We start from the raw sequence: 21,517 nt of genomic DNA, 5'->3' as shown, positions 1-21,517 counted from the left end.
TTAGAAGATTAAATATTATCATATAGGCTATTAAAAAACTATCTTCCACATTAACAACACTTCTTAACTTGACTATTATTGATCTTCTCAGTAATAATAAACTGTAGGACTATTCTCTTTGAGATGTGGTCAATAGTAGCCTAGTATTCAATGAAATCTCAGTAATGTTGGAAATGTAAAGGTTTAGGCATATATATTGTCAACACTTCTAAGAACTTTCAAAAACAAACCTTCTCTGAGAAATATTCACTGGGGTAAAGTCACACAGAGATATGTTTGAAATTACCAAAATATTTACCTACATTCACAAGTTGTTTAGGCTACTAATTTCTTCATCATAGGACAACAGAGGTCATATGCGATGAAACATTACAGGGCAGCTATTGGCCAGAAGTGTCAAGATGACAAACTTTGTCTTAGATGATTTTGACAAACATAAAATTAGAACTAGCTACTGGATGTTGGTGAAATCCAAGTGGGTCATATAAAAAGCTTGGCCCCCTCCCTCCATTTATATAGTGGATTCTCTTTTAGAAAACGCCCTGATGAAGCCTGTGCATAAGACAAGGGCTGCATACTAAAGAGCTATAGAGCTTAACAAAAACACATTATTCATCGGCCACTTTCTGTCTGTGGCATAGAAGATGAGCATTTGGTCTTGTTGACATCAAAAACATTGACCTATTAACTTAGTTCGTGTTTCATCAAATGAAAGAAAAAAAAGACTAACAGACTAATAAATGTAGCATTTCCTGCAACAGTTATGCTTTAGGGCTAAATTGTATCTCATGCAAGCTTATAGAATGTGACAGATATGAATCTGTGCACCAGGTTTATTATGGTTAACTAAAACTAAAATCATAACATTTATTTATCTATTACTTGAAATCAAATAAACATTAAATGAAATTAAATAAAATATAAAACAATTTTTCAAATTTTAATTTAATTTAACTTGACGTACTTAAATAAAACAAAAATGAATTAAAACTATATAGACATAAAAAAAACGATAGAACAAAAACACACAACAAAATTACTAAAACTTTAACTAAAATTAAAATAAAATTGAAAAAATAAAAACTGATTGAAAATATTAATAAAAATGATAATAAACTCAATGATAATTTATAAAATATATATATAAAAAATCTGCAATTCTAAAATAACACTGCACAACACGCTTGTTTCATTTACATTTGCCCTGTTATGCAACAATACATTTGGCTAATACAGTTTAAATGTTAGGCTACTAATCCTTGTTTCATGCAAGGTTTTACTCTTTGGTAAATGACCTGGAAAGTGAACACTGAAGGCCTATTGAGTTTCAACACATAATGCAATCCAGATTTGCATTTCCTAAAGGAAAAGTGCAAGAAGCAAAAGAAAAGTTTAGGTAAAATAATAGTTTCCCACAGTCATGGAAAACATGGAAATATGGGAGAATTTTAAAATTGTGCACTCCATGTCACGCAAATGATTAAAATATTTTAAACCAATGTAATATAGCCTATTTAAATTAAGTTCTAATATAAGTTTAAATTAATATGCTAAATAATCTAATTTAAGACTGAAATGATCTACAAAACAGAACTGGACTTAAAACTTTATCGCTTTGGGTTAGAATATATTCTTATCTTTAAAAAGAATAAGGATATTTATATACACGATCTGTATATCACATGCCTGGTTTTCTGTCTGCTCTGACTGTGTAAAGATCTGTGCTGGCTTTTAGATCCGATTTTACGAAATTTCCTGGTAGGTTTATAGACGTGCATTTATTAAATTATTATTTTGATGTTAGAGTTTTATATCACAAAGTGACACAAGCATAAATTGTGTTTTGGAGACGTTTTACGTGTTTAACACAGAACCGGAAATCGTTTTGTTGTTAGTGTGACGCGTCGAGACGCGCGAGCTGTGAGGAGGAGCAGGTGATCAGTTACTATGGCAGCTCCCACTGCATTAACAGTAAATTACATTAGAATACAGACTTTAACATCATATTTTCAGCATTGTCGGCGATCAAAACGATGGATTAACCTGAAAACAGTCAACCGGAGAAGCCCTTTTTGTCAGTCACTGAAAAGGTTAGGACTGTATTTCCCCCCTGGTTCAGATAAACAAAGGTTGCATGCGTTTATGAACAAAGCACGCGTGTTTTCTTACCGAGCAGCACATAAACGTTTTTTTTTTTTTTTTAGCCTGTATCAATATAAACAGGACACACAGGGCATACAGTCATTGTTTCAGAAGGTCATTCATTCGGCAAATACATTTCTTACGTTTGAATATTCCGCCACCATGTGGGTGTCATAGACACTGTCTACTGATACTCAAGCAGGTTTTTAAATACGTTGTAGATCATGCATTATAACGGGTTTAATTAAACGGATACCTCTTCCATATGTCTTGTCTTTACACATGTTATGTTTGTCACATAGGTATGTTGCCACTGTGGTCTCAGGGACAGAACTTGCTCGGCATATCCATAAAGAAATCCAGAGTGATATAGCAAAACTAGTGGCCCAAGGCAACAGGAGACCGCATCTGAGTGTTATCCTGGTGGGAAATGATCACGCCAGCCACACTTATGTGAGAAACAAAACCCGGACGGCTTCACTGCTTGGTGAGCAAAACACAAAGTCAGCGTAAACTTCAGCATTTTAAAGCAGTGGTTCTCAACCAGGGACAAGTGGGCCTGTCAAATTTCAAGGAGGGGGAGGCCCCAATAAGTCTTAAAGGGATATTTCACCGCTGGAAAGATGAATGTGTATTTAAATTGGGTCATTTATGTAGTAGAAATGTGAAATTATTTTAGAAGTTGGTGCCTTCTAGACTGAGAAAAGATCTGAGAAAATTTATTTTTGGCTCATGTGGATGAAAGACGACAACTCCCAGAATGCACTTGCTTCACTGCCCTACGAGGCCACTCCCAAGCCACGCCTACCGGTTACAGAGGGCAGTATCGGAAGAAATGATACAACTAGGCTACTAGTTGACTCGAAACTGAAAAGATGCTGTTTTATCGTGAGATCCCACCCCCTATGGGCGGGTTGAAAACATGCGGAACAAGCTCCTACTACTGGCTGTAGTCTCTCGGCTCTGGCCAAAAAAGCCTCCGATGACGTCATCTGAGGGTTTTTTTCAGACAAACAATACAGAAATCTCTCGTCTAGAAAAGCACGGTCATTCAAAAATACTACCGGGTTTCTACTGATACAAAGCTTAGCCTAATGCTAATCGGTGAAGTATCCCTTTAATGTCACCATTAAACTTTTTTAACGTAATATTGCAATATTTATCACAAATGATTTATCCGTGCTCAGCTGCACATCATTATTTTTCCCTAGCATTCATGTGCCCTCATAATTCAAATAACCTCCCCTCCCTCTTGCAGCCACATCTTAGAAATGACAAAAAAATATTGAGTCAAAAAGTTTGAGAACCACTGATATAAAGAGTTTGAGTGGCTTTCAAAAGTATACAACTTTATCTGCATAAATATGCTTATGTTAATTTTGGATGTTTGAAAATAGAATGTTAGGCTACATGAAGTCACTGTGATTTTACATTACAATATGAAGCATATTTTTACTAATGTCTTTTTCAAATGTATGGAAGAAAATGAATGCCAAAGTTGTTTGAAACAAAAAAGCTTGTTGAGTTGCACTTATTGATAAAAATAGGCATTGCATTTATATGGGCAGAAATTCAACAGGGTCATATATTAAATGTATATTCAATTCAAAATATTTCACACACATTTTCATTAGCCTATTAAAAATTCAATAATCCATATTCACCTTTCAGATTTCATTTGCATTAATTTTCCATTTCCATTTTATTTAGCATTTACAAATTCACTTCCAGAAATTCAGTGGTTCACATTCGACAGAAAATTCAGCATTCCACATCTGGGAACAGCAGGAATAGCAGTAGAGTGCAGATGCATGATCTCCATCTGCTGTTAGTCGACCTCACCAGCAGGTGGCGCACGTGTTGACGAAGACAGAAGCAACAGTTAGAGAGTCATTCATTCACAAAAAAGGATTTACAGAAATGACTCAAACGGTAAGTATAGGCTATGTGATGATCACAGTTTATGATTAGACAGTTTATTTTATTAAATATCAAGATTCTAAAAGTTGTGCATCATGCCTGACACCTACATGAACACTTTACAATTGGTTTTATTACTGTAAATCATTCTCTTCAAATGCGTAAGAATGTATACGTATGTAACTTTAGAGTCTGATAATCATCACATACTTACTGCTTGCTCCATTTCTCTAAATCCATTTTTATGAATGAATGGCCTTGTCCCAAATGGCACACTTCATATGCAGTTTCGGCCTTACAATGTAGTGATGTAGTACTCGAGTCGTCTCGAGACCGATTTCTGCTTTCTCGGACTCGTCTCGGACTTGTTCCTTCAAAGACTCGGTCTTGACTCGGACTCGACCCTTCAAAGACTCGGTCTTGACTCGGACTCGGCATAGGCGGTCTCGTCCCCATCACTATTACAATGGATGCCGCGTGCGCAGCGTTTAGTATCATTTAGTCGCATTTAGTCATTTTAGGTTTCAAAAGGGTGCTTTGCAGTCGATATGCGCCCTTGATGCGCATATTGGTTGAGACCGCACTGGTGTGAGCTCCGCAGCAGACTTCTTCCTGACAGTCAAAGCGGCATTATGTCACGAAAGTGCGGAAGACCGAGAGTGTTTAAGTTGCATTCATATTAGGATGCATTCAAATGCAAGCATGGTTATTATTAGTGCAATTCAACAAGCTTTTTTGTTTCACATACATTTGGCATTCATTTTCTTCCATACTAATGGTACTTGTTTAAAAGGCATGTCAAGCAGTACAATCTCCAGGCCATCATCAGTCTCTCAAGATGAGATGTTGGAATTGATTGACAAATTCAACAGAGAAAAAAGCATCAGTGGGTTGCTGGTTCAACTCCCTCTTCCAGGTATTATGTGAAACTGCTAATGGTAAATAATTGTTCAGTAATTATAAACATACAAAACCTAATGGTGATAGTGCTACAGTTATTGTCATGGACTAGGACTCTTATTTTGATATATTGTTGTGATTTGTTTAGTTCCTAGTTTTGGTTACTGATTATCTCCTCGTTTGTTTCTGTCACGTAGATCATCACATGTCAGTCTTTTAGTTCGTCTTGTATTTAAACTCCCTGTTTTTTTAGTCCCTTGTCGGTTATTATCTTATATAAAGTGTTGAGTTTTTAAAGTCTGTTTCAGGGTGTATGCGGGGTCTTAAAAAGTATTAAAAGTTGCTGAATCAATTTAGAGAAAATGAAGGCCCTTAAAAAGTATTTAAAAGTCTTAAATGCCATTTTCCAAGGTATTACATTTTGTATCATCTTTTCGTTATGTATATTTGTCCAAAGAGGTTGTATGCTAAAATTTGCCTGAATTTAATCGTCGGCGAATAGTGGGATTCTGTGTAGTTTACTTATGGAATCCCGCTAGATATGACATCATCTGTTACCGCGCTCACTGCCTGACTGCACTGCTGCGTGATATGTCCCTTCACGCCCGGTTGCTAAACAACATCGTCGACTAATGGAGAAATGCAATATAACAACAAGCTTACGTTACATCTTAAGGTTTTATTTTAGTTGAAAACATTAAACAATATGTGCAGACGACCACATTATGTCATCAAATACAATCAACACGCTCCAAAGCGCCACCCAGTGGATTTAATTATAACTGCGAGTTAGTGCTTGGGATTTATCATGGATTCACAGCATTTACGGCCAGCAAAGCAACGTAGTAAAATTCGAATAGTATTTAATTTTTTCGATTAATAATTACAGATCGAATGTTCGTGCACATCCCTAATGACACTCTGCTCAGGTGCATCAAATCAAGCACTCTGTAATCACAGGTAAACTGTCTGACCAGTCAGGTGTTTGTCATGAGAAGTGTACCACAAAAGAGCTATGGTTTGCAGACAGTTATAAGAGTTGATGTTACAAATACGTCTTTTGAATGTACTTTTTGAACTCGTTGCCCCTTTAGCTCGGAGAGGTTTATTTTCCCTCTTCAACAATTTTTTTTAATTGTTTTGTTTATTGGTCTAATTCTGGTTTCTCTTTCTAATAAACCTTGCATTGGGTTAGTCACTCAATTAATTATCTTGTGCTTCGTTCCCACCCTTCTGAATTATGTTGCATTGATAAGGAGTTATCACAAACTAAGACTGCTTAGTTGTGCTATCTTACAATCAATATATAAATGTAAGGTGTCGCCGATGTAACTGTTAAAACTTTAAGTGGCGATGAGGTCTTAAAATGTATGGAAAGGGGTCTTAAAAAAGTTCTTAAAAGGTATTCAATTTAATTCCATGATTCCTGTATATACCCTGTATTTAGAGAATTTAGCGTGTTGCTTTTCCAAAAATGTTACAGTTATTTCCTTTGGTATAATAAAAACAGCATGCTGAATTTATCTGGTTCAGATTCGCAATTGTGATAAATTTCTTGAATGTATCTCTGTCAGAGCACATCAACGAGAGAGCCATATGCAATGCTGTTGCCCCAGAAAAAGATGTTGATGGATTCCACATAGTAAACATTGGGAAACTCTGCTTGGACCAGAGGTGCATGGTGCCAGCCACAGCAGCGGCAGTGTGGGAAATCATCAGAAGAACGGGTCAGCTTTCAAAGAATTGAGATTCAAATTTTCTTGAAGATGTAAATAGTCACTTTCTCAGCCCTCTCATATTACATCCCTAGCAGAGATGTTATTGGGCTGTATATGATTACATTAGTTAGCAGCAGGTGTAAAAACAGTACCTGATGTCCGTTTATATTACTTACACGTTTGAAAATATTGTTTTGCAATTGTATCTGTATTTTTAGGGTTTTACATGACATGGGCATTTGTGAAAAGTAAGTTAATAATGTTTACTCAAATTCTATGTCTCTTTTTTTTTGTTCAGGCATTGAAACAGTTGGAAGTAATGTGCTTGTTGTTGGACGCTCCAAGAATGTAGGAATGCCTATTGCAATGCTTCTGCATTCGGATAGAAACCATGAACGGCCGGGAGGTGAGATTAGTGTCATTTCCATATTTTTATTTTGTAATTGCCTGCAGATAAACAGGTATTTTTTATTGTTGTTTTCCTAAAAGTATAAATGCATGTGCTGTGGACACACACTCTTGAATTGTATTTTAGTATGGCAAGTACCATCCTACAATTCGTATTACATTATACTTAAAGTCACCATGAAGTAAATATATACATTTTTTTAATGGAATATTGCAATAGTTATTATAAATGATTTATCTGTGCACATTATTATTATTATTTTTTAATTCATGTGTCCTCATTATCTTTAATCAAAATAACTCCCCCTCCCTCTTGCAACAACATCTCTTCTCTTCTCTGATGATGTGTTTACTGGTATGAGGCTGGGACAACCTGTCACTCACATTAGATCACAGCAATAGCAAACCACAATACTTCAAGGATCCAATCAATTCCTGATGGACAAAATCAAATCCTGCCCTACAGGTTTTCTTGTTCAAGAAGCCATTTCACTTGGATATATGGCACAATAGGCAAGAAAGACTATGGGTGCGTCTTGTTAGGGGTTAACAGGACCCAAGGACCAGATGTTTGAAAGAAGACCCGGAGTCAGAATTATAATAAATTGAAGAAAAGATTTACTGAAGATCGTTTGCAGTTTCATCAGCAGAAGTGTCAGCTACAAGACTCACACAGGAGTTCGTAGGCTGCCCCGCTTACAGTTACAAAGATCACAGCAGTTAAGTGAAGGGTATCACCAAGGTCTAAGCTACGTCCTTGCTTCAAGTTGCAGTTTCTGATTGGCTAAGAAATAGATTAACATAGTAATTTTCCATAGAGATAGATTGAAGCATATCTCCATCGATTATGCAGCTGACACTTGGACCCTGAAGTTAGGCACGTCGTGACCTTCCAGGTCTCAGATTTGGGTTGCTTGGTGCCAGCATGTCCCGAACAACAACTCAGTCTATCTCCAATAATGCCAGTGGTTCCTTAACTTGCAACCAAAAAGACTAACACACACACCGACACACAGCTTTTCCAAGGTTGGATTTGGCCAGGCTCTAACTATAAACAGGAGAGTCCTCTCAAAACATCAAGATAATGCGTTCTTTCTCTGAAGGAGAACTACACTTTAGTCTAACTGGAAAGTAAGGCTTTAACAAAGAAATGGTCCTTTAAACTATTGGCCTCAATGACCCCTATATGTCCCTATAAGACCTTTCTCAAACACAAAACATGTCCCTATTTCATTTCTGGAAGCCAGGATAAATAAGCAAGCACTGTTACTGCATTCAGATATCAAATACTGACATTAGAGAATACATGTAAAGAACATTTCAGTGATCACACTGGTAACTTCTATGACAAAGTAAAATCTCCAGAGAAGTCATTCAACTCATGTGATATTTATAAGGAAAAATAATGATTAATGCCTTGATTATAATCACTCATATACATTGAAGCAGCAGTGGATTCCAATCCACCCCATTCAGTCTCAATCAACCTAGTTCAGTAGTAAGGGCACTGATCTGGGAGTCAGTTACTTTAAGGACTGAATCGTTCACTTCCTAAACAGTCTCACAATGCACTGTGAAAACCAGGGAGCATCGATGCTCACTATATGTTCCCTTAACGCAAGTTCTGAAGCATTAGAACACGTGAGCCAACTCACCACACATAATGACAAGTAATAGATGTTTTTTTTTTTATTCAAACCAGCATAAACATACATCGATAGACAGGTAATAAACATAATTAGCTAACATTTATAATTTATTTACGGCTGAAATGTTGCACGTATATGTAACAAGTGAAGTATTTATAAGTGCTTTAAATAACATAAAAACATAATGTTAGAAAAATATCAGTTCATAGATATGTTCATAATGCCAGTACTAGTGATAATGCACAATAAGGACGTTGTCACGTCGCTGGAAATAGAGTCATCAGTGTCCCAATGTGTAGAGAGCCAGGGTCCTTACCAGTGCCCAAATTCATTAACCACCTAGGGAAGCTAGTGAGCTGATTGAAACGCACCCTGCACCAACTTTCATTTCATGCCGGCTTTAATGATAACCTGATAAACAATAATTTTTCTTGTTACTTTTAAGTTTTTTCTTCATGAACTTTTAAGTTAAATACATTACACCAATAATTGCATTTCCCAAATATAAGGCTGCAAGGGAAAGCCCTAGATGCCCCAGTTGCAATGAGATTTTTTTTTTCAAAGCTAGATTTTATGTCTAGACTGTAGCATTGTTATTTATCAACCATGTTTTGTTTGAAAGTACAAGTAGTTACTGCAAACACTGATCATTCTGCGAAAAGCAAAATGGTCTGTGTTTATTTAGCTGTTTTGTCATTGTGACGATTTCAAAAGGCACATTTTCAGAATTTCGATCAATAAACCAACAACCCAGTCACCTTGCTTGTTGAAGGGGAGTGAGATCCTCGCAAATGACAAATTCACAGAATGAACCCTGGATGTGGCTGCTGGTGATGCAAGCAGTCACATCATTACTATCAAAAATAAATGTTGACATTTTACCAGTAACCTGTAATAACCTTCTCATGTTTTAATGGAAAACTAACCGGCTTTCGTGATTAACCATCTAGTTATATAATATATTATATAAACTAGATTTACACTAAGGTTTCATTTGTTAACTTAAGTATTTATTAACAATTGTGTCTGTTAATAGTTAATGAATCATGACCTTACATGAACAAACAGAAATTTTTTATTTTTATCAACTAACATTAACAAAGGTTAATAAATGCTGTAAAAATATATTTCTAGTTAGTTCTGTAAACCCTAATGCTCAAAATAATTAATTGGTTTGAGTAGGGGTAAACTTAAATTAAACAAATTACTTTAAGCAAATTAACTTGTATGATTATTTAGAACTTTCTTTTTATTTTAAGTTCACAAAACTGACACATTTTAAGTAATCTGAATTGTTTCATTGTTTTGAGTTTTATGAACTTTTTTTAATGCAGACTGGGCTGGGATTTCTATTTCCCAGCATGCTTTGCCATGACACACGAAAGGGAGAGTAAATGCTGAAATTAAGTGTTATATAATGTTTTATATAATTTAGTTGTGTTTATGTTTAGCTATGCTAATTTAGAAGAGTTTCTGTTATGGTGGGTATTCCTTGGTTTCAGAACAGGTATTTGTTAAATGTTATATATTGCCGTACTTATTCAGCAATTGCTCTGCTAATGCTATCAAAGCTTATATTACCAATTAGCAAGTTAGCGTTTACTGATTTAGCTAGTTAAAGCTAGCCAAGTTTCCACTACTAATAGTTTCTAAATTGAGATTACATGATAATTTTAAGTTAAATGTATGAATTAGATTACTCAAATATTTCAAGGTATACGAGTAATTAAAATGTACGAGTACAAAATAATAATCTGCCAGTTCTGCTTACTTAAAGTGTAAATTTTTTAACTTTTGGTGTAACTGATTACCTCAATTTTTTAGTTTTGCCAACTTATTCGGGTTTACAGTGCATGTTAACTAATGCATTAACTAATGTTAACAAATGATACATTTACTATAAAGTGTTACCAAATATATAATAGGTTTTAAAACCCTTATACTTCATGTGAAAAATAGAATAGAAATAAAGACATGTTATTTATTTTAAAATGTCTATTATTTTGCAATGCATTGTACTAAACAATGATTAAAATATTGTACATATTTATGCTTAAATAATTTTGATAGGTTAAAAAAAAAAAAAAAACGGTCAGTTCAGGTTTAAACTCAAGTGGAGTTTAAAGTTGTAACATTTTTTAAATAATGCTTCTTGGAATAAAGGAAAATGAGAGACCGGATGCTTTTTTTTCTTTCTGGAACTGCATAATTGCTAGAAGGGAATCATTTATTTAGATATCAAAGATTAAGGTTATGTTTGTGCAAGATGATTTCAACAGGTTAAATGCAAGGTATGTTTCAATTGAGTTGTGAAATCAATCATTTTGATAGTAGGTGTGTGCTCTAACATGTAAGAAATTCTTTACACAATGAGAGAAGCAGTTTTGCTTCCTTCTTATGTGTGACTCACAGCCTTACAAGTAAAAAAGTGAAATTGGGATTACCTGAAGAACTTTTATTTTTTGAGCAGATATGTCTAATGATGAGGTCCTGTGACAGTGATCATCATTGCATTATAATTAAGATTGTAGTTATACAGTAATACAGTATAAGCTTACTTGCACACAGGAGTAGTCAATTCCACAGAGTGAAACCTGTAATTAGCCAAATTTCAAAGCTTTTTGGTTTATGTGGAAATATACAGTTACACATTCTGGGAATGTCTGCTTAGGAATTTCGTAATCTTCCTGGTGGACAGAAACCACCCACCATTTACATTTTTTAAGCGAATATGTGTCATGAACCAAAAAAAATTAAGTGGTATGAATTTCCTGGTGCCTGCACATAATTAAATGCTAATGAAATGTTTAAAACATTGAATTTAGATATAAGTGGAATGATGTGCATGGCAGTCAGATTTTAGATCAGAACTACAGTATTTAACTAGTGAAAGTAGTATTTACTTGTGAAATCTGTTTTTTAATTACGGGTTTACTGAGATAAAGTGATTAGTATTGTACTAGTCACGCCATGATCAACTCCATTTAAAATAAAACAGCTTTTATTAGGTAGATTTTTAGATATTAAAGTGCTCCTATTATGTTTTTTTTATTTTTTTATATTAGGCCTATGCTGTGTGTAATATAGCTGTTTGTGAATGTGAAAGGTCTGCCTAGTTTTAAAGATCAAAGTGCATGAACACTAAAGTTATTGTCTCCTAAAAAGAATAATCTATTCTGAACTGCCGAAATGAGTCATCAGCAATTCCAGTCTCGCTTCCTGTTTCATACCTATGTAACAATGGAACAGATTTGCATTGTGGCAGCCTATTGTCTTCATTGGCTATAGGACTGGGCCATCTGACCAATCAGAGCAGTGCAGGCCCGTGGAAAGGAGGGGTTTTAAGAGACTGAATCTTCGAACAAACTGTTTTCAGACTCTTTGAGAAATAAGATGATGTACAAGGTATATTATGAGAAAAGTAGTGTTTTTGTTGTTGTTGTTTTTTATACCTTTGATGCATATAAATCTATTGTAGGAGACACTTTTAAAACAAAAATAGGAACCTTTAAAATAGGATAATATGGGCACTTTAATGTGGAAAAAAATAGACTGCACTTTTAATTATTTGCTAAATACATATACACGAATGATGTACAGGAAACAAAGCCTACATTCACAATTATGATGTTATAGTATGTGATGTTCACATTAAGGCCAACTACAGTGCATTCAATGATGAAATCATTCTGATGTGTATATATCTCCCAGGTGATGCCACAGTTATCATGGCTCACAGATGCACTCCTCTACCACGACTGAAGGAACTTGCCAGTCTGGCTGACATTGTGATTGCGGCTGCAGGTCAGTTTTTTTTTTTGTAATATTATTGCACGGCCATCTAGAATACTTGATTCTTATTGGTCAATAGCTGCATTCTGCGGTCAGATATTTTTGTGTAATTACTACTAAACTTTTTAATGTGTTAGTTTATTATTACGTCCATGTATTTATTTATTTGGTAAGTAGTCATGTAATAAGTGGGATAATGTACATTAAGCTGGTCATTATCTCAAAATAAACGCCTTCAGGATAAGATAAGAACTGTACTTTGTTGTCGGTCATTTTGTAATAATGACTAGCTGACTATATTATCCCTTGCTTAGACTTTGGTTATGTAACATATTAAGTCAGATGTGCACTTATTTTTACAGAAATACAAAACTAATGAGGTTGGAATGAGTTTGAACATGATCTGTATTTTATCAAAAATGTAGACTGTGTATAAATATTAATATTTTAATAAGATAAAGAAAATACTGTGTACTTTAAAGAATGTGTCTTTTTGAACAGCCTATTTAAATTTGTAACAACAGGTGTTCCTCACTTAATAACGGCAGATATGGTAAAAGAAGGAGCTGCGGTTATTGATGTCGGCATCAACCGCATGCAGGACCCTGTCACTGGTAAACTTCGTCTTGTTGGAGATGTGGATTTTGAAGGTATATGACACATGACTGCTTTAGAATTTGGTTCGTTTTTTTCTTAGAATTATTTAAATACTATTATAGCATTAATATTTTTGTCATTTTGTTCATATCAGAACTTTTGCAACTTTAAAGGGGTCATGAATTGCAGAATCAAATTTTCCTTGATCTTTTGACATATAAGAGGTCATTGTACAATAAAAAATATTATGTAGCCTAAGATTTTGTCGCATTATTACATCATAGTGCAATGAAAGACCGCCTCTGAAGACGAAGATCAACGCCTACTTCTACATTATTGCCTCTTTAGCCCCGCCCACTGATTCATGCACACCATGTAGTAGTAAATACGAGACAGATGCAAACACAGGATTACTCCAGCAACAAAACCATAGAGATGCCGCTGAGGATCACAAGATGTTTTGAAGTGACCAAGTTGTGGAAAAACAGTCTTTGCATTGCCATCCTTGTGATACTAACATCAAGAAAGCATAGACGAACTATATTTTTAATGAAGTTCCTGTCAGATTGCATCAATAAGACACTATTCGTTTGTTCACTTAATTTTCCTGCGGATTCGTTTTTAGACAAAGACACAGTTCGAAGCAGGCTTTTCATAAGATGATGCAGCGACGAGTCGACGACTACACTGAATCCGACAGTAATGTTGCAACACACAAGTTTGAGTAACTGTTTATTTTCAACCATGTGTCACTATTACTTTGTCTGTTACAGATCGATTCTGTACTGAGTATTTATACTGTAGTGCCACAGTTAAACAGAATAGTTGTGATTTGCTGTTCTTTCCTTTTCTGCTGCATTTATTGGGTTAATGCATTGGATTATCGGATACGGAAGAAAGTACATAGAGAACGCCGCTTTTGTTATTGTTTTGATCGAAGCCGTTCACTGTAATCCTGAATAAAAGCTTCAAAGAGCGACATCTTCTGTTTTGTCATCAGTAAGACATCACAACATGTTTCATTACACGAGACTGGAAATGACGATGTATACGTTTTTCATTTTATCGAAAAGGTTGAACTATGAATAGCCTATAAGAATGACAGTGTGAAAATGATTGGTACATTCATTCATAATTCCGTTAATACAAAACACTGCAAGTTATCATTTGTCAACTATAACTGTAGTAACTCTTAAGTAGGCTAAACTTTTTTTGCCACAACTTATAAAGCACATGTCATATGCATAATATGTACTACAAATAAATGTTTCTATGTAACGAGATATTTTTTCAACATTGTAAGTTTTCAGAACAATTCCACACGTGTAATGGGGACGTTGAAAATTCGGCACACCCATCAAAACAGAGTGTTTGAAAGACAGGGTCAAAAACAGGATAGAAAATAGCTATTTACTATTACTAAATTATGATGTAAAAAAATATGATAACATCATAAGTGGACCTCAGAGAACATTATAAAATTAAAACAAAAAAAACCCCTTCCAGTTCATGACCCCTTTAATGTAAAAATGACAACCTATGCAATGCCACTGAAAACCAAAGTGGCACATTTCAGATCACTTAAAATCACCTAACTGCCTAAGCAAGCACACCCTTTTATTATTGTGTATGATGTGGCTTCATGTGAAATAGTACATACCTGTCTTCACCTGAAGTGAAGGAAATGGATGATTTGAACCATTACAATTTTGTGAACCGTGAGTCAGCTGATTTATTGAAAAGATTTGATTTAAAAGGATTTGTCCATAAATTGGACTTATGGTGGATGCCAAGGTTTGCTGTCAATAACAATTTATAATTCAGACTTCTCCTCACACAAAGCTTTCTTCAAAAGGAAGTGAGAAAGTCAAATGGGCTTGGAAATGGAATGTCAGAATTTCATTTTTCGAGTGATTTACTCCTTTAAAATGAAGAATTCTGGATGAACGTCATTTGATGAATCTAATATAATTTCTCAATCCCTCTAGGCTCTGTTTGTGTGCTCGTTGGCTACAGTATCCGCTTAGCAACGCAATTTATAGTTTATTCTCTCTTAGAAGTATAAAAGAAATACTTGGCTCAGGCAGAGTTGTCAGTGTTATTTAAGACGTGGTTTGTTTTTTGTCTCTCTATCAGCTGTGAAGGAGAAGGCTGGATTCATCACTCCTGTGCCTGGAGGAGTCGGCCCAATGACCATAGCCATGGTGATGAAAAACACAGTCACAGCTGCCAAAAATGCCCCAACATACTGAGCACTCACAAAACCGGTCATTATAGGTGGACAAGCTGCAAGCACTTCACCGTCTTGATACTTTAATTGGCACTATTGGTCCATATCTTGATTATAAACACAAGCCCCTGCAAGCTTCCCCTACAACTTCCTTCCCTGCCCATCCACAAGCTGTAACAGGCTCTTCTAGCTGGCTCGGCAGCCATGCATGTCTGTGACAGGAACTACACCCTAATTCTTTTATTATAGAGAGACGCCTCAGTGTTATTATTTTCCCGAGAAAAATGGGTTTTATCATGCTAGTGTAATATTACCTCCCTGACAATGCATCAGTGGAGACGGAAGTCTTTTAGAGTTTCGGTAGCACTTGATCGGCTGCTCAACAGGTGGCCTCACGGCAGGGTAATGGATGGTTCTCAGATATCCCACAGATGAATCTGTCCACACTGAGGGAGACGTATTAAAGGATATTAACACGTTTTCTCAGGAAATTATTTTAACAATGTCATTTGAATTCAGAACAACAAAATGGCATAAAATAACATAAGGATGCTGCTGTATTTAATATGCATTTATTCATCTACCTATTTAAGGTATTATTTATACATATAGTTTATTATGCAGAAATGGGTGTTTTTGTATATATAGCTCGTATTTATCATTTTTATCATCATCAAATATTTAATATTATTTTATTTCTTTATTTATGGCATGTTCTTGTCATCAAACAATTTCTTTATTATTTTTTTGCATTTTGGATCCTTTACATCCAGACTGCCAATAAAACAAAACATTGAATTAAATATATCGATGCTTCCCTATAACATTTTATAAGGTGGACATATTTTGCCCTATAAAAAGTAATGTCAAAGTAGTTTGTGCCAACTTTTCAACTGTACATGTCAACTAACTCTCATTAGAGTATTAGTAGACTGTTAGGTTTGAGTTAGTAGAATAAGATGACAAGTAGTTGAAAAAAGTTACTTAATTAGAATCTCTAAAGTGGACCATTAAAACAAAGTGTTATTGAAACTGTTCTTGTAGCTTGGAAATTTTAGGGATAGTTCACCCCAAAATGACATTTATGTCATCATTTCCTCACACTTAGATGGTTTCAAACCTGTATGACTCGTATCTGTATCTGTAGAACCTGTATCTGTAGAACATAAAGGCAGATCAGACAGATCTTAGATTAAGCCAGGAATAGGCCTTAGTTCAGTTAGGGGATTTAAGTAGCTTTTTTAAACGTGCCTTAGGAAAAGAAAACTACTGATGTGCATCCTGAGACAAAACAATGGCACTGATATATTTCAAGATATGCCAGTGCAAGTTGCTTTCAGTTAAAACAGGTCAAACGTGCATTTTAGTCTGAGACTATAGGGACTATTCTCTGTGAAACTGGCTAAACAAAAGATATTTTGAGAAGACATTGTTTTGTTTTTTTTGTCCACAAAATGGAAGGCAATAACAAAAAATGGTTTGGTAACCAACATCCGTCAAAATATATTTTTGTGTTCTACAGAAGAAAGAAGGTTTTTATTGACATAAGGGTGAATAAATGATGACATAATAAATGATGACACTTTTGGGTGAACGTTCCCTTTAAAGCAGGGGTGTCCAAACTCAGTCCTGGAGGGCCACTGTCCTGCAGAGTTTAGCTCCAACCCCAATTAAACACACCTGAACCAGATAATCAAGGTCTGATTATCTGGTTCAGGTGTGTTTAATTGGGGTTGGAGCTAAACTCTGCAGGACAGTGGCCCTCCAGGACTGAGTTTGGACACCCCTGCTTTAAAGTGTAATCTGAAAGATGAACAATAGGGTGAAAACCTTTTTTGTGTAAAAACATTGCGATGGATAATGTACCAAACATATCAAATCCTCATCTGATTATAGTTTTTATTTTATTTTATTAGAAGTTAGAGAAATCTCCATGCAAATAATTTCGAATCATGCTTATGTGATACTTAGCATCCAATTTGGTGGTGAGATGGAGGTTACTCTTGATTATTTTCTAAAATCATTAAAATATTTGTTTAATCATTGCTAAATTGTGTCCTCCCACATACATGCTTTAAAATAATAAATTACTGCTTTTCAGTTAAAAAAAAAATGATCAAACATGTTTTTTGTTTGTTTTTTATGTTCCAAGGGTCTTGCCAATTTTGTGCATCCAACAGCTAAATATGATGTCTAATTACCAGTAACAGTCAAATATAATGTAGACTGCAGTGTTTAGAAAGATACAAATGAAATCATTATTAATTATAATTAATAATAATAAAAAAGAATAACACTCAGAAAAAGAAGAGAAACATGTAAAAATGGGATGCTACTTTTGGAATACCCCTGGCTATTCATTGGTTCAGGAGGGTAATGCAACATGACAGTCAGTAAAACAGATTTAACACTTAAACTAATACTTTTTATCTGTTTTTAGACTTTTCTTTAATATCTCTTGTGCCAGAAAGTAGCTAAGAGTCTGTTTTTGCAGCTGCTGGCAAATACTTTGGTCACTGAAAGAAAAAAACAAACATGTCTGTGCACGCTGTTTGCCTGTGGACAAGGAAGTGATGCAGAGCAATACAGGTTATGCCTAAAAGAGTCTGCATTCTCTGCACTTCCTGTAACCTGTTCAAATGATTGGCTACCATTAGTGACGAGCAAAAGGATAAGGATGATATAAATTGTGAGGAAAATCCTTTCATCCGGAGAGCAGCAGAAGTTTGACGAAAGCCGAGCAGACCCAGAATCTCAAATCGAATCAGTACTTGGGCCACAGCATGACACAAGTGGATAAAAGGGGTTTGCACTATCAGGGTGAGTCCGAATATACTTTTTAGGATCTTACAACAAATGTATTGTTTTCTATTAAAGACAATAAATGTGACATTTATACTTACTTCAATGTATTGTTAAAACTCCATCAGTACTTGGATTGATGGTGTTAGTCCTCTTCTCTGGACTTGGAGACGCTAAGGAGATTTCAGATGATGTGCTCCAATACAACACAACACATGGTGGTAAGTACCCCTAAAAAATAAGGTTCATTTGTTAACATTAGTTAATATATGAACTAACATGAACTAACAATGAGCAATACATTTGTTACAGTGTTTATTAATCTTTGTTAATAAAAATACAGCTGTTCATAGTTTGCTCATGTAATATTAACTAAGATTAATAAATGCTTAAGAAGTATTGTTCATTCTTAGTTCATTTTAACTAAGGTAGTTAACTAATAAACCATATTGTAAAGTGTTACCATTAATGTTTTTGAAAGAAGTCAAGTAAAAACTGTAATATTGTGAAATATTGTTAAAAGACCTTTTATATATTCTTTCCTAGTCGTTCTTAATATTTCAGGTGCGAAATTGTTCTAAAGACTGTTATTTAATCTCATATCAGAACTTTAGTGTATGAAATATGCAAACATGTCATTTAAATATGCATTGTGCTAAGAATGCAGGTTCTTTGGCATGTGGACACAAGTCTAAATACCTATCAGTTAAACTCACAGTCCTTTCACGTGTATCCAGTAAAACTGTCTGGGTGTGTGTGTGTGTCTATCAGTAGGTAGTGAAGAGCAACCACGGGTTTTGGCTATTCAAACGCCCTGCAGTCCAGAACATGAGGGATTCTGTTTCAATGGTGTGTGTTCCTACTCCACCGAACTGGAAACCCCCATCTGCCGGTGAGACCAGCCACCAAAATCAGCTCATCTATAATCATAAATTAAAGACCACATCAATTTGAACCTGATGAACCCTTGATTTTCTGGTTCATGTTTGTTTAATTAGCAAACTAGCAAGTTGCAAAGCTTGGGTTGTGGCTGTGATGTAAATACAGCCTTGTAGATATTTACAAAATGGGATGTTCCTTTGGAAATGTCCCACCCAAAAAGAATCAACATACTCTATTAAAAAATCTAAATAAAGCAGATTATTGGTGTACGTTTGCAAGAAAATACTATTTCAGTGTTACTTGCTATTTCTGTTTGTGAAATTTACCTGCAAATTCTGAGTAAAAAAAATGCTCTTTTAGTGTAAGGATAATAGTTCTAGTCAACAAGCCCTTTTTATACGGTTCAAAATACTGTTCAAAATGATTCCTACATCCTGAGACCTTCCTGACAAACATGATTTCCACTGTTTTTAGGTGCAACCACATGTACAGTGGTGTGCGCTGTGAACATTTACTTTTGGACAGCCACAAGTTGTCAAGTCCTGAAGAACTCATTGGAATTAGCTGTGGTGTAGTTTTATTACTGGGAGCCATCACTGGACTGATGTACTTCTGCTTACAGAAAAGGTAAAATCCGGAATACAGCATTTAGTCTTTTATCATACAAGTAACGAATGCTTTGTTTATTTGCAATATTATTACGCAACTATAGCGCATTCACGGTATGAATGATGATTAAATATTATTTTCTTGTACCTCACAGGTGTCGGAAGTCATCACCACCCTACAAAAACTATGGCTCTGAGAACTCTGTTTAATTTATTGAGCTAGATATGATTAATGCTCCTAAAGTTAGGACCAAGACCCGAAGAAGGATGAAACTCTTCAAGCAAGACAGACCAGACTGACATAGAGGCACAGCTCCCTCTAGAGGACAGAGCGAGAACGGCAAATAAACACTGTGTGACACGTTAAGTTCTCCATGATCCGCAAATGACTTATTAATGTAATAAATTACTATAGCAATCACAGTTGGAAAATGCAGGTTGTTCAACAAAGGAATTTTATATGAATTGCACGCGTCGAGTGCTACTCGATACTTGTAATTATACTATAACATGAGCACTGTAACATTGTTTATCATTTACTTTCATTTCAAATGGTTAAAAGAAACTGCATGTAGAACTATCAATCAGATGAATTTCTGTTTATCCATAAGCAAATGTCATACGCTGCCTCAGTAATGAATGTAGCCTACTGTGTAAGCGCACATAGGTAGGATATTTATTTCACAACTAGCATATGAAACTACTAATATAATATCTAAACCATAATGTATTTGTATAAGATGTTTATTTATTGAAAAATTTGTATAAAATTTGCTCCTAAAATAAAAATTGTTTTATGCAAATGTATTTAGTTTGAAATTACTGTTGTATTAATGTAGAGATGAACTTACTAAACTCAGCTCAAACATTATTCACATTAAACTCTACCATTGTGGGTAACACTTTATAATAACTGCATGCTATGAATCATTGGTTAAGCAGTAGATAGATACAGCTATAAATGCTTTATTCTTGACTTATAAGCATATCTATAATGTGTTTAATAATTGTATTTTCATACTTTATTAATGATCAGTTTATCATTTCTAAATTATTACATTATTTACAAACCTGTTATTTAGGAGTTGTCCGTGGTAAGTAAGTGTAAGTAAATGATTAATAAACAAGGCACATTTATACATCTTTAGACATATAGTAATAGTTACACTGTTAGAAAAATCTGTAGAAATTACAGTATTACTGGCAGCTACTTAAATTTATGTTATTTACTGGCAACAGTTTGTTTAAAGTTAAATGAACATTAAACATTAACAAGTCTTTATCGTTACAGAATAAAACTAAAATAACAGCCTCATGCAAAGCATTCTGGGAACCAAAATCTGAAGGAAAAAAACAGAAAAAGGTTGATGAAGATTTCTGGTTCCCAGAATGCTTTGCATTGATTGTTATTTTATAATTTTATTCTGTAAAGACAAAGACTTGTTAATGTTTAATGTTCATTTAACTTTGAACAAACTGTTGCCAGTAAATAACATAAATTTAAATCTACAGTAAGTTACTGGCAAACAGCTGCACAACTACAGCAAATTTTTTACAGTGTACTCAGTGTGTTAATAAATGCTTTATTAACACGTATTCCTACTGTAATTCATGATTAATTCAGGTAGTTATAAAACATTTAGTAGTTGTCAGTTCACTTTTTTTGAGCTAATCTAAAGCGAGGACTATTTACGCCTCGTAAAGCTTTTACAGAGGAGATTTAAAGGCTCAGTTATCTTCTAAACAGAAAAAGAAAAGAAACACAACAGAGTGATACAGAACAGAAATATTTATTTGAAGATGCAAAAAATTAAACTGTACAACTGGTAACTTGATATAAAATGAAAATAATCTATGATTCAATGTCAT

The 21,517-nt window shown here is 34.7% G+C and overlaps 2 protein-coding genes across 5 annotated transcripts; both read left to right on the top strand.

Moving 5' to 3' along the window:
• Positions 1-1,906: 1,906 nt before the first annotated feature.
• Positions 1,907-18,144, top strand: mthfd2l (methylenetetrahydrofolate dehydrogenase (NADP+ dependent) 2 like; the record flags this gene model as incomplete). 4 transcript variants are annotated; one of them, XM_084388727.1, is made up of 9 exons in its annotated part: positions 1,907-2,090; positions 2,445-2,629; positions 4,856-4,978; positions 6,537-6,689; positions 6,979-7,086; positions 12,449-12,541; positions 13,054-13,179; positions 15,263-15,330; positions 18,014-18,144. In XM_084388727.1, the coding sequence occupies exons 1-9, from the start codon at positions 1,948-1,950 to the stop codon at positions 18,014-18,016; spliced, it is 1,002 nt and encodes a 333-aa protein (XP_084244853.1). In that variant the 5' UTR covers positions 1,907-1,947. The 4 variants fall into 4 exon arrangements, with proteins under 4 accessions (XP_084244853.1, XP_084244851.1, XP_084244852.1 ...); XM_084388725.1 differs by having other exon boundaries at positions 17,851-18,042; XM_084388726.1 differs by lacking the exon at positions 18,014-18,144 and having other exon boundaries at positions 15,263-16,925.
• On the top strand, positions 18,036-20,554 carry epgn (epithelial mitogen homolog (mouse)). The gene is made up of 5 exons (XM_084388729.1): positions 18,036-18,176; positions 18,287-18,379; positions 18,930-19,050; positions 19,515-19,667; positions 19,804-20,554. Exons 1-5 carry the CDS (start codon positions 18,140-18,142, stop codon positions 19,856-19,858), a joined length of 459 nt encoding a protein of 152 aa, XP_084244855.1. The 5' UTR covers positions 18,036-18,139; the 3' UTR covers positions 19,859-20,554.
• The last annotated feature ends 963 nt before the right edge of the window (positions 20,555-21,517 follow it).

Source organism: Rutilus rutilus (genome assembly GCF_951802725.1).
Source record: "Rutilus rutilus genome assembly, chromosome: 19".
NCBI lineage: Eukaryota > Metazoa > Chordata > Actinopteri > Cypriniformes > Leuciscidae > Rutilus > Rutilus rutilus.
The sequence above is the reverse complement of the archived record's forward strand: the minus strand, read 5'-3'. Positions and strand labels throughout refer to the sequence as shown.